Genomic DNA, 13,617 nt, shown 5'->3' with positions numbered 1-13,617 from the left:
AACTGGTCAAACCATTTTGATCCAGAAAAAGCAGTGCACAGAGACAAACGTATAACATTAAATGCATATATTAGAAAATAAAATCTATAATCAATCACTTAAGCTTCCACTTAAAGAGTTAGAGAAATAACTGTAACTTCAGTCAAACTAAGCAAAAGAAGAGAAATAATTAAAATTAGAACAGACCTCAGTAAGATTAAAAATAGAAAACCAATAAAGAAAATAAAAACAAAAGTTATTATTTGGAAATATTAATAAAATTTATAAAGACTCTAGTCAGGCTAATCAAGGGAAAAAAGAGAGAGGGGACATAAGTTATTAATATAATAAATCAAACAGGGATTTCCATTATTGTTCCTATGGGCATTAAGAGGACATATAAAAGGATACTAAAAACAACTTTCTGTCTCAATATTTGAAAATGTTGATAAAATAGACCAATTTCTTGAATAACACAAACTATCAATACTTGCGGACAAAAAGATCATCTCAATAGGCCTACATGTATTTAGGAAATTGAATGAATAACTAATGCTCTTCCATAAAATAAATCACCTCTCTCAGATTAATTCCCTGGTAAATTCTACCAACTATGAAAGAAAGAAATGATACCAATTCTTCATAACCCCTTCCAGTAAAATAGAAGCAGCTGGAACACTTCCTAAGTCATTTCCTGTGGCTAGCATTACCCTAATTCCAAAAGTAGACAAATATATTAAAATAAAGGAAAATTACAGACTAATAACTCTCATGAACATAGACACAACATTCTCAACAAATATTTAAACTTGACTCTAACAATAAGTAAAAGGAATAATAAATCATGAAAAACAGTATTTATACCACAGTGCAAAGTTAGCTCTCCATTTTAAAATTAATTATTGTAATCTACCATATCAATTCTCTAAAGGAAAAGTATTACAAAATTTAACAACTAATCTGGATGAAAACTCTCAGAAAGCCAAAAAATAGAGAAGAAAAGCATCAATTTAGTAAAGAATATCAGTAAAATCCTACAGTTATGCTAATTAGTGTAGAAAAATGAATACTTTCCTCCAAAGATCTAGAACAAGGCAAGAGTGTCCTCTCATCACTCCTATTCAACAGTAGGAAATTCTTGCTAGCACAATTAGAAAACAAAAGCAAGAAAATGTATGCAGACTAATAAGAGATAAAATGGTCTCTATTCCCAAATATTAAACAATGCCTTAAATAAGTCAGTATAGCATGTGTCCAGGATAAAATTTAATACTGTATACAAAAGTCAACTGCTTTCCCATGTAATAGCAATGAACAATTAATATTTAAATGAAAAATAATACCATTTGTCATAGTACCCAAAATAAATAAATAATTGGGTATATACCTATAAAATTATGTATCGACCTATACATGGAAAACTAAACTCAGATAAAAATCTAAATAAATATTATAAATAAAAGGAAAGAGATTCCATGTTCATTAACTGGGAGCCTCAATATAATTAAGATTTCACTTCTTACCTGTGTGATCCATAGATTCAGTACAATCCCAATCAAAATTACATCAAGTTATTTTGCCAATACTGACACCCTGGTTATAGAGTTTTTATGCAAGGCAAAAGACTAGAATAAACCACCACGATACTGAAGAAAATAAGGTTGGAGAATACACTCTGCCTCATTTCAACATGTAACCATTAAGCAACAATAATCAAGGTAGCCTGATATCGACAAAAGAACAAGCATGTATATCAATGGAACAGAATAGAGAGTTCAAACATAGGACCACACAAATGTAATCAACTAATATGTGATGAACAATCAAATGCAGTTCAAAGCCAAAAGTATAGTCTTCTTATTAATTGGTTTTAGAAGAATGTGATATTCATATGAAAATAAAATGAACATAGGCATTGAATTTACAACTTATACTCTCCACAAAAATTAGATCAAAATTAATTACATACCTAAATGCAAAACACTTAACTACAAAATTTCTAGGAGAAAACATAAATATAAAATAATATATAATATATAATAAATATAAACATAAAATAAATATAAAATGTAGATGACCCTGGGCTTGGCAATACATTTTTTTGATACAACACCGTAAGCATAATTCCATGACAGAAAATGGAAATTTGGACTTTATTAAAATTAAAATCTGCCTTGAAGTGACATTGTTAAGATAATAAAAATAACTACTTGGAGAAATATTGGCAAAACACTTATCTGATAAAGGATATTTATCCAAATGTAAAAGGATTCTTAAAACTCAATAATAATAATAAAACAAAGAACTAATTAAACGTGCATAAGATCTGAATAGACAATTCAAGCCCCAAAATATATAGATGGTAAAGAAGCATATAAAAATGTGTTCAGCATCGTTTGTCATTAGAAATTTAAGCAAGCAACAATGAGATATCAGTAAATACCTATTTAAATGGCTAAAATCCAAAGAGCTCACACTACTACCACTGGCAAAGATGCAAAGTAATGATAACTCTTGATTAATTGCTGGTAAAAATTTTAAAAAACCATGGTACCACCACTTTGGAAGACAGTTTCATAGTTTCTTCCAAAACTAAGTATAGTTTATTCCATTCCAAAGCATTCGTATGACAATGGAGGCAGGGTTAAAAGGGTGATAGTGAAACTTGACAAACACTACCTCAAGACAGGTGATCAAGGTTAACATTCATGGTGACTACTTATATTCCATATGATGTGATGAAAATGACACTTTACTGCTTCACTTTTTAAAGAAGATTTTACTTCTGTGGTCTTTCTCCCCAATACGTACTACTTTTATACAACAATGGAAAAGAAATCAGATGAATCATAATTGCAGGGTGTTCCTCTACAAATACTTAGCCAATAGTCCTAAAAAATGTCAAGGTCATCAAAACAAGGCAAGTAACAACCAGGAAGAACCTAAGAAGATATGACTACTATATGCAATGTAGTAGCCTGAATAGGATCCTAGAAAAGAAAAGGGGACATAATGTAAAAACTGAAAAAGTCTGAAGAAAGCATTGACATTAAGTAAAATTAGTTAGTTAGTTAATATACTATTAACTCATTAATTAGGACAAATGTATTATACTAATATGAAACATTAAAAAATCATAGAAACTGGACAATATGGTACACATGAGAACATTCAGCACTCTCTTCCTAATAACTTTGTAAATTTAAAACTCTACTTTTTTAAAATATGCATTTAAAAGTTAATATTTTCTGGGATGTAATTTTTCAACTTCTTTGAGTTAATACCAAAAGTATGATTTGTGTGAATTGAGTATGATTATTGGACCACATGGTAAGAGTATGTTTAGTTTTGTAAGACATTCTTATGCTCTTTATAGCAACTTTATTCATAATTGTCAAAACATGGAAGCAAAACATTTTTGTCTATAAGTCACATATAGCCTTTGACTTTGTACATGCTTAAGCTATCTGAATTTCAATGAAAGCTCAATGTTTAAACAAATAACCTTTTTTTTTTTTTCATGAAAGCTAAAACATATAGACAATGGAAAAGAGGTTATACTTAATTTTTTAAAAAATCAATAATCTATAAGACCATATGTGGAGAAAGGAAAAGGAAGTACAAAATAAGGCATAATTTATTTAACATTTTATTTTATAAAACCAGCTCTGTTTTTTAAAAGCAAATATTGGTAAAAGTATGATGCTATTATCTCATCCATTTCTGTTTAATGATAGTATTTTCACCCTCTAGTTAATGGCAAAGTTGTCTAGATAATATTTTTCAAGGTAAGCTTAAAGTGTTTCAAAAAAAAAAAAAACTATTTTCTTGCAGCATATTTTAATATGTCAAAAATAATCTATATGCTTTTTTATAATGTCACATATGGAAATATATTTTGATTAAAATTTAACCACAAACTAAAGAAAAGTTAATATAAAATTTATAATTGCAATTGAAATGATATCTTGAATGGTAAATCATTTATACTCTGTGAATCAGTGAGTTACTAAGCATCATTCATTCTTCACTCCAATTACACTATATTGATGTTTCTTTCCATTTCTTTACCACTTTTAATCCATATACTGTAGACCAACTGGATTATGGTAACTATAATTTAGGTGTTTTTCTTAAATGTAGTTTTTCCTCATTAAAATGAAAATATTCTAGAAAAAAATTATCTCTGTTAAGAGATAAGAAATATGATCTTAAAAGAGTTGAATAATGAAACCTCGATGCAATCATTTAAATTCTCATTTTAATCATCTACAAAAGAGAAATAACTAACAATATCAATATGCTGTGATGACTCAGATTGAGATGAGGCTGCATACATCTCCCTTCTCCCACACACACACAAACGCACATGTATGCATGGACATTCACAGATATAGTGATACTATTATCAATTATTTTCTATTCTAGATTACTTACAGAAAACCAATTTCACTTCACAGAAGACAAACTCTGTTTCTAGTAAGTACTCTTTAATACAACTATTTAAAATGTCTGAGGCCTACTCATAGAGCGTGTGAATTAAAAAGGAAAATATTTTTTAAAATGACATATTAAATTTAGTCTCTAAACATTTAAGCATGTTAAAAAGCATTATAAAATTATACATTTGTAAGTAGCTGAGTAATAAGCAAAACAGAAAGTTCTGACCTTCCCCCAGCCCCAGGCGTCATCCACAATGCACTTCATTCCTTAGCTCATCGGTGACACTCACAGTCTTGTGGCTCTTTGTAACTCCTGACATCACTGACCCCTGTACATTCCCTACAATCACTTCATTCCTGACTGTTTATTCCATTTAGGATAATATAAACCTGGGAGACAGAAATAAGAGGGAACTGATGAAGGTACATTTCTGCCTATTATTTCTTCTTCAAAAAGGATACTATAATGTGAAGGCACTTGTAGAGTCCTAGAGATCTGAGTTTAAACACCGCTTTATAAAGAAGTTGATGTAGTAAATGAGATTTTAACTCTATTTTCGCAACTAGTTTACTTAATTCTCTTCTTCCATACACAATTTTTTCAAATATTTTTCTAAATTTGATTTTTCTCTCCCTTAATCCCACCATACCACTCAAATCTACCTGCTCTTATAGTATCAACTGACCAGTTACTGAGTTTACCACCATTATGATCATCAAATATAGAAAGCTCACTTCATAATTTATAAAAGTGCCAACTCTAAAAATTCTGAAAACCTTTCTCTTTGTCTTTCTTAACAAAATCCAAGGATAATTTGAGATACCTTCCTTCACTTCTCTCTTGAATATTATTGTTCCTCAGGATTCTCAGTCGTCTTTTCCCTGAGTCACTTTGTTTAATGCTACGCCTTATTATGCCTTATTGGCAATCATGTTGTGAATATTCTTTCTCCTAAATTAGCTGCGTCCTTTGCCTCAGAAACCGAACTGGGTGTGCGCATTTGTGTATGAGATGGTAAATGTGACTGAGAACATGTGTTTTAGAGTCAGGTCAATCTACGCACCACTGCTTATTGATTGTGTGAGCTTGGGCAAGTCCTTAGTCTTTCTGTGCTTCACTTTTCTCTTTTTATTTTTTTTTTATTTTTTACTCTTTTTATTTTTATTTCTTCAGACACTATGGTGACTTAAGTTTTCTCATTTTTAAAATGGGGCTGTGACTATTTACCTCACAGGATCATTGTCATAACCAAGACAGTGGACTAAAGAAGGATTGGTGTCTCCCACATAGTAGGTGCATAATCGATAAAGTCAGTCACTACTCCCTTCAAAAATAATGAATAAATCTGCTGTCTCTTCTCCATTACTCTATCTCAGTTTTATTTTAAAATTTACCATTTTTTCCCTTTTCTAGTCTCCTTGCTAAAATGTTCATCATTCATACTGCTGGTAGCTATATTAGCATTTCTGAAACACACATTTTCACTCCCCTCCTATAATTTTAGTCCAATCTGTGGTAGGTAAAATTTGTTGCTTACTTTCTAGAGAACAGGCATAAATTATGACAACTTTTATATCTGTTAATTTTATCTCTTCTAATTTTCCTCATTGTATATGTTTTGAAAGTACAATGTATAATTCATACAAATAAAAAGCTGCTTATTGTGGACGTCATAGTCCTTAAAGAAGTGAAACATGAAAAATATCAGGTATATAGAATCAACTACAAGCTTATTAAAGGCTTCCACAGTTTATAATATTGTCTATTGAATGCAAATAAAAATAAATCACATCTGCCATCTCCAATATTTACTCAGCTATCTTTAATTGAATGTCTGTTATATGCCAACTATTATAAGGAGCATGTTCTATTCAAATTATTTTTTGGCTTATATAAAATTTATTTGTTTAAACCTATTTCCTTATTTTTTAAAATATGTCATTTAAGATGACAGCTATTTGTGAAAGGAAGAAATATTGTTCATGTTTTCTTAACTACTGAATTTAAGTTGAGCTTTATTTGTTAGAATAACCTAACTACAAAGGTACTATAAAAGTGATACAGTTCATATTCATCTGAAATTACACATATTTTCCTGTGAAATATTTTTCTGGTAATGTAACCTGTCAAGTGATGTTATGGTTGTAATTATGTGCAATGCTGTCAATGTCTCCATCATAGTTCTAGGTTTCTGGACTCCTTGGCTCAAGAATTTATAAGATATTGATGGTAATATCACCTGGGATAAAATTACTTCCTCATTTTAACTCTTAAATACATTATAATCAATATGTGTGTTTAGAATTGAGGAGAATACCATTTGGCTTGCTTTTTTGACAGGGTTCGAAGAATGTCTTTATAAATGAAAAGCTGAGACACATAACATCATACCTTTTGGGTCAAAATTACATCACATTTTTCAAATTTATAATGTTTATATTACTCTAGTTCCCAATAAAATCCAAAGCATTTTGTATTCAGCATGTATAGATATACAGTGACTTCACAAATGTTTTTCTGTTAGTGGTTTTTTTTTTTTTTTTCCTTTGCTGCTATTTTCATTTATTTAAATTTTTACCAGGCGGAAATGCAATGCATCAAGCCACTTTCTCTTTGAAAACATAAATGCACAATAATTAGAGACCCAGCGTGCTCTAAGAAGCATGGGATTAGCCCCACAATAATGCGAGCTCACATCTGCAGTCAGTCTAAAAATGTCACACAGGCCTAATTTTGCTTCAATGCAAATGTAATTTGTTTCCTCGCATTTACATGTGGAAATAAATTTGTGACTGTGTTTAACTCATTTGCTATTTAATCTTTAGTGTATCCTTTTCAACTAAGCTACTGGGAAAATAATACACCTGTGCAGGTTGCTACTACTGTAAATTTGTGATTTACAGGTACAAAAGTATTTCAGTATTTCCTAGTGATTTGCATCTTTCTCTAAAACTTCACTTTCTCTCTTGTGATTTCTGAACATTTCTGCTAGAAAATCACTCAGATAAACCTTAAATTGAGTGTATGCTTAAGTGAATCAGACTTCTCCCCTCTTCCTTGCAGTCTTATTGCTCCAACTGGTCTTCCTGGATTTTCTTCTCTTTCTTTAGGTCAATAGCCTTGGAGATGTAGTAATTCTACCATTTCAATATTTATGGACTCCCACCAGTGTTATATTTGTAGTGCCTCTGTACTAATCAGTCTTCATTATTGTTTCACTACTTTAATGTTGTTGTCTCCTCCACAAGTGTCTCAATTCTTTTAATTGCACTCACCAATATGTTCCTCACCTTGAAACTAGACTAATATTATTAAATTATAATGAGTTCTCAATGTAGTTGACAGGTTCTTCAAAATTGTGACTTTAAGCAAAATGACACACAACACGTTGATCCTCAAATAACATCTTTTCTTCCTCTATCTTTTCATTATAACATTGAAGAGAGAACAAAATTGATTTGTCGTATGTTGTTTTGCTTGAAGTCACAGTTTCCAAGAACCTATGGACAAAGTTAAGTGAGGATTTATTTTATTTTTTTGTTAATCACCTATATGAAATCTTCAAGAGGCTCTTCATTGCTCTCGAATAAAATATGAGCTCCTTTACTGAGAATGGCTGCCACTTCTTGATATAATCTCTTCCTAAATCGAGTGCTTACCTTTAATTGTAATTCCTTTTCCCTCTTTGATGAGAGAGCTCCACTTCTCTTACATCCTTAAAGGCATCCAGTGTCACATTCGCCTCAAAATCTTTAGATAGATGCTCTCTCCTGGAACATTTTTCCTTTGGCAATTTTCCCAGGTGATTCAATTTCATCATTTTAGCTTAGATTTTGTTTCCTAGCTTGGATTAAATGTCCTTGCTACATGTCTCATAGACCATTAGACTACTTTGTTGATAGCAATTTGATGATGTTGCTTGTCTAATGATCTGTCTCTTTCATTGAGTTCTTAATTCCTTCCATTGATACCTTATTCCAACTGATTATTGATGAATCCTGGTACTGAGCATATTGCCTTGCACATAGATTGAGCTCAAATATACTTGTTTGAATTTTTTAAAACCTTTAGCAAGATTAATAATTTAAATGTATAAAATTAACAAGGTGATTAATATATTTGAAATTAACATGATTATGTAGAATGTTTAATCATGTAGAAGTTGTATTTTATCTTTCTATATGCATATTTGTGTTATATGTCACATATGAATGTATATTCCATAGATTTCTAACATGTAGAATTGAAATTGCAAAGAGGTAATTTATAATTAAAATTTGATTTCTGCCTGATCTAGACTACCCATTAAGATATTAGACTTACCATAAAGATTTGATATGAATTAACAAATAAATTATATAATGGCATAACATAATTTAACAGCATTTAATTGATCTTTATGGTACAGTAGAAAATGCCGACATTTTGATTCTGACAAACCTGAATTTTAATCCAACATATACCACTTACCTGTTGGATGAAATTGTACAATAACAAAAATAAAAGTTACTATTTATTGAGTGACTCATATATGTTTACATAGTCATTCAATCTTCAATCTTACCTTGTTAATTAGCTGTACTTCTCCCCAGTGTACCTATTTGAAAGTGGAGATAATTAAATCTCAGGTTGCCTAAGGACATTAAATGAATGAATAACACAACTGACATCCAAAGAACACATTTTTTTCACTGAACTTATTTACTTTTCTTCTCAAAATTTGAGTTTTATTGTGAGGATTGCAGTTTATTTGTTAATCAAGTAGTAGAGTGATTTGTACAGAGAAAACTTTCAATAATTGGTAGTTAACTTTAAAGAAAATAGGTCAATTTATTAAACTCAGAAATCCTTTATGTTTTCTTGCCCTCTGGAACAACAGAATTGATGGACTGATTCCTCCTTTCAGTTACTACCATTTTACTTATAATATTTTCATTACTGCTTTTTGACCTCTTTTTCCCTCTTTATCTGACACCTTCCACCATTCCTACAGCTGATGAAGACTCATTCCAGCTTTAGTCATTTGCACAACAGAATTTTATATATATATATGGGAGGTCCCATCCTCTGGATAAAAGGAACATGACTGTCACTATCAGGTATTTTAAGGCTTATTTTTATATAAAAAATTTACATTAAAAATATGTTTAAATGATTTTTACTCTTCTATGTTTTAAAGGTGTTTTTTGAAAACTAATCAGAAGAGGAATACTTAGATCCCAGGAAAATTGAAACCATCTGTAAACAAATCTTGGCTGTGCTGTGTTTCGATTAGATTGAAGCTTGGTGTAAAGAGAAAATACAAAAGACCGCAGTAAGTTGCTGACTAAATTATGTCATGAAACCAGAACTTTTCCAAATCAGGTGACTACATAAAGCTTGACCAGATCAACATATCTTGATCATGTTTTTCTTGGCCTTCTTTCCCAAAGAAGGTCCCTAGCTATTGGTGACATCTTTGCAGTGTAGGCTCTTATTAAATCTACAGAAAGAGCTAGCATTTTCTATACTATTAAGTAATTTAGGGAAAACTTCACTAACAATGTATGTTTTTTTTCTGTTTAAAGGAATATTTACAACATTCAAATTCCTCCGTTTCTCCATCAAAGCACATTGTCATCAAAGCTACTTTGGGGACAGAAAAAAAGCCAATTCCATTTCCCAGGAATCCCTAACAACAACTTTGCTTGGAAATTTCCAGCAATACTTAAAACACCATTTTTGCAGCAATTCTTTACGATAAACTGTAAAATACAGTTGCCCGAAAATGACTGATAAATCAATCGTCATTCTGAGCCTCATGTTTTTTCACAGTTCTTTTATAAATGGAAAAACATGTAGACAGGAATTGGTGGAAGAATGGCATCCACAACCCTCATCACATGTGGTAAATTGGACACTAACAGAAAACATCTGCGTGGACTTCTACAGAGATTGCTGGTTTTTGGGTGTAAACACTAAAATAGATACTTCGGGCAATCAAGTTGTTCCCCAGATTTGCCCTTTGCAAATTCAATTAGGAGATATCCTTGTAATTTCTTCTGAACCATCTCTTCAATTTCCAGAAATAAATTTGATGAATGTTTCTGAAACATCTTTCATCGACTGTGTGCAAAATACCGCAACGGAAGATCAGTTACTTTTTGGTTGCAGACTAAAAGGAATGCACACTGTTAATTCTAAGTGGCTGAGTGTTGGAACACATTATTTTATCACAGTTATGGAAAGTGGTCCATCACCTTGTCCACTGGGACTTCGACTAAATGTGACAGTGAAACAGCAGTTCTGCCAGGAATCTCTGAGTTCAGAATTTTGCTCTGGTCATGGTAAATGTCTTAGTGAAGCTTGGAGCAAGACATATAGCTGCCATTGCCAGCCTCCATTTTCTGGAAAATACTGCCAGGAACTTGATGCATGTTCTTTTAAACCATGTAAAAATGATGGCAGTTGCATTAATAAAAGAGGAAACTGGGATGAGCAAGGATATGAATGTGTCTGTCACCCACCATTTACAGGTAAGATTGTTTAAAATATATAATTTTATTAAAATAAACACAGCAAATTTATAAATGGTTACTTAACAGAAATCAAACTGCATTTTAAAAATTTTAATAGATTCCTTAGATTTGGCTAAATATAGATTCTGGACATACACAAATCCTATCAGGGACCCTCCAAAATAAGCTTTTTGCTTAACTGAAAGAGGGCTCTTAGAAACATGTTTAATAGTGAAATATCTATATTTATATCTTTCCCAACATCCATTCTTAATGTCTCATATATTAAAACATAAGATTATCAGAATAATATAAAAGCTTTTAGTCACTGAATGAATTCCCAAGATTATGGTATTTAGATAGGTGATAACTTGATAATGAAGTATGCATCTGAGTAGAGGAAGTTAAGGAACTATGGTTGAAGGGAAGTCATTGAAGTTGCTTGGCAGAATTGGAGAGGAACAGATAATTGTGAGCCAAGAGCAGTGTTTTAAATGGATGTTGGTATGGCATCCAAACCTTGATTTATAGCTGATAGTGACAAGGATGAAAATAAGATGTTATAATTAATAACCGGTTGTGATAAGCTCAATAAGAGGCAATAATCAGGAAAGGTTGTAAAAAGATGTTTGGTGAGTAATTAAGCCAGAGGAAAGACAATCTAAAAAAAATGTAAATGATGCTGCCTGAGGCTAAAGTGAGGTTTGAAGGGAATAAAACTCTCTCTACTTGAGAATATACTAGAGGAATCTGGGGTCATAGGAGGAAAGTGAGGAGAAACATTGAAAAAATGTAGGGAACATTTAAACCTTGGAAACTTGTGAAAGAATTTAGAGAGTTTGACAGACCTGGCGTGGAGACTTACAAGTGAAATAAGACCACGATGATCTAACAAACAGAAGTATTTGACACGGCTAATAATCATAGTATAGGAAAAGAGCAGATTGGTATGTATTTTGGTCATAAGAGGAAGGAAGGTTAGAGCAGAGATATGTCTAGAGCAGATCACCTGCAGGGATTTAACTGCAATTGTGTTAGGCAGGATTTAGGAGGATTCCTTCTCCCATGTGCCTGAGGCTGACTCCATAGGAGCCAAAGGGGCTGTGTGGTAAGATGTAATGGGGGCCGACGGGGAGGCGGCGCACACTTGTAATCCCAGCATTTTGGGAGGCTGTGGTGGGCGGATCACTTGAGGTAAGGAGTTCAAGACCAGCCTGGCCAACATGGTGAAACTCCGTCTCTACAAAAATACAAAAATTTGCTGGGCATAATGGCGGGTGCCTGTAATCCCAGCTACTCGGGAGGCTGAGGCGGAAGAATCCCTTGAACCGGGAGGTGAAGTTTGTAGTTAGCTGAGATCGCGCCACTGCGCTGCAGCGTGGGCAATGAAGCAAGACTCCGTCTAAAAATAAGATAAAACAACAACAAAAAAAAGATGTAATGGAAGACCTCACTAAGCCATTGTAGGCTGTAAAAGTCACCTAATCCAATCTTTCAAATACTCATTTTGAACTTGATAGCTCAGTACCAAGATCATTATAGAAATTAATACCAATGATAGCCACTGAATATATTGTTTCTATAACGTGGATCAAATTATCGTTTGACTGTACTGGCATTGGTGATAGAAGGTGCTGATTTACGCTGGGGTATATCAGGTGATTAAAGTTAACGCAGACTAGAGAAAATGTGAAAACACTGAAACTGCTGATTTAGAGTCAATGACAAAGCAATTTAATAGACACTCTTTAAAGCATCCATTTTTACCCGTCCAAAGAGTTTTAAAGAATAATTGGTCAGAAAATTTCTACCGTGTGTCAGAATATTAATTTGCATGTATGCATTCATAGTTCATGGGATATTATTTTAGTGCTTTTATTATAACTGCATAGAATGGTTTGCTTCTTACTCAAGATTTCCTTCCTTCCTTCCTTCCTTCCTTCCTTCCTTCCTTCCTTCCTTCCTTCCTTCCTTCCTCCCTCCCTCCCTCCCTCCCTCCCTTTCTTCCTCTTTCTCTTTCTCTTTCTTTCTCTATCTCTCTCTTTCTTTCTTACTTTCTTCTTTCTTTCTTTCAGCCATAGGTGCTTTAAATCATTAAACTTTGAACACTATAAAATATCTAAATAATGCTTACTTATTTTTGTAACATTAAGAATACTCCACTTGCCACTTTAATTATAAATAATTACTTCAATTTTAAAATCAAAGAAGATAATGAATTATGTAGAATTGTGAAACAATTGAGAGTGCTCACTGCATTATTTTGTTAGAGCGGTCATAACAAAGTACCATAGACTGGATGGCTTAACTTATTTTCTCACAGTTTTAGATGCCAAAAGTCAAAGATTGGCAGGCATGTTTTCTTCTGAGATCGATTTGATTTGGCCACAGACTGCTATCTTCTTCCTGTGTCTTTACATTGTCATTGCTCAGTATGTATCTGTGTGTAAATATTCTCCTCTTGAAAGCAGACCAGTCACGTTGGATTAGGATGCATCCTACTGACCTTATTTAACCTTAATTGTGTACTTCTCTAAATATGTTGTCTTCAAATATAGATACTCTGTGATACTGAGGGTTAGGACTTCAACATATGAATGTGGTGGGGTTGGGTGGGCACAATTCAGCTCATAAAACTCACTAAGTTTTAATTAGGGCATGGCCTATTGAGCATTATACTGTTAATTTAGTTTTTATG

At 32.4% G+C, this 13,617-nt stretch overlaps 1 protein-coding gene across 1 annotated transcript in view; it reads left to right on the top strand.

Moving 5' to 3' along the window:
• Positions 1-13,617, top strand: part of LOC119620186 (protein eyes shut homolog) — a 359,552-nt gene that overhangs the window by 169,584 nt on the left and 176,351 nt on the right. Inside the window, exons 3-4 of the mRNA XM_073006120.1 lie at positions 9,602-9,736; positions 9,990-10,937. Of these exons, the coding sequence (XP_072862221.1) occupies positions 10,190-10,937 (748 nt within the window). The 5' untranslated portion in view covers positions 9,602-9,736; positions 9,990-10,189. The remainder of the gene's footprint in view (positions 1-9,601; positions 9,737-9,989; positions 10,938-13,617) is intronic.

The sequence above is a fragment of the Chlorocebus sabaeus genome, chromosome 17 (genome assembly GCF_047675955.1).
Source record: "Chlorocebus sabaeus isolate Y175 chromosome 17, mChlSab1.0.hap1, whole genome shotgun sequence".
Lineage (NCBI taxonomy): Eukaryota > Metazoa > Chordata > Mammalia > Primates > Cercopithecidae > Chlorocebus > Chlorocebus sabaeus.
The sequence above is the reverse complement of the archived record's forward strand: the minus strand, read 5'-3'. Positions and strand labels throughout refer to the sequence as shown.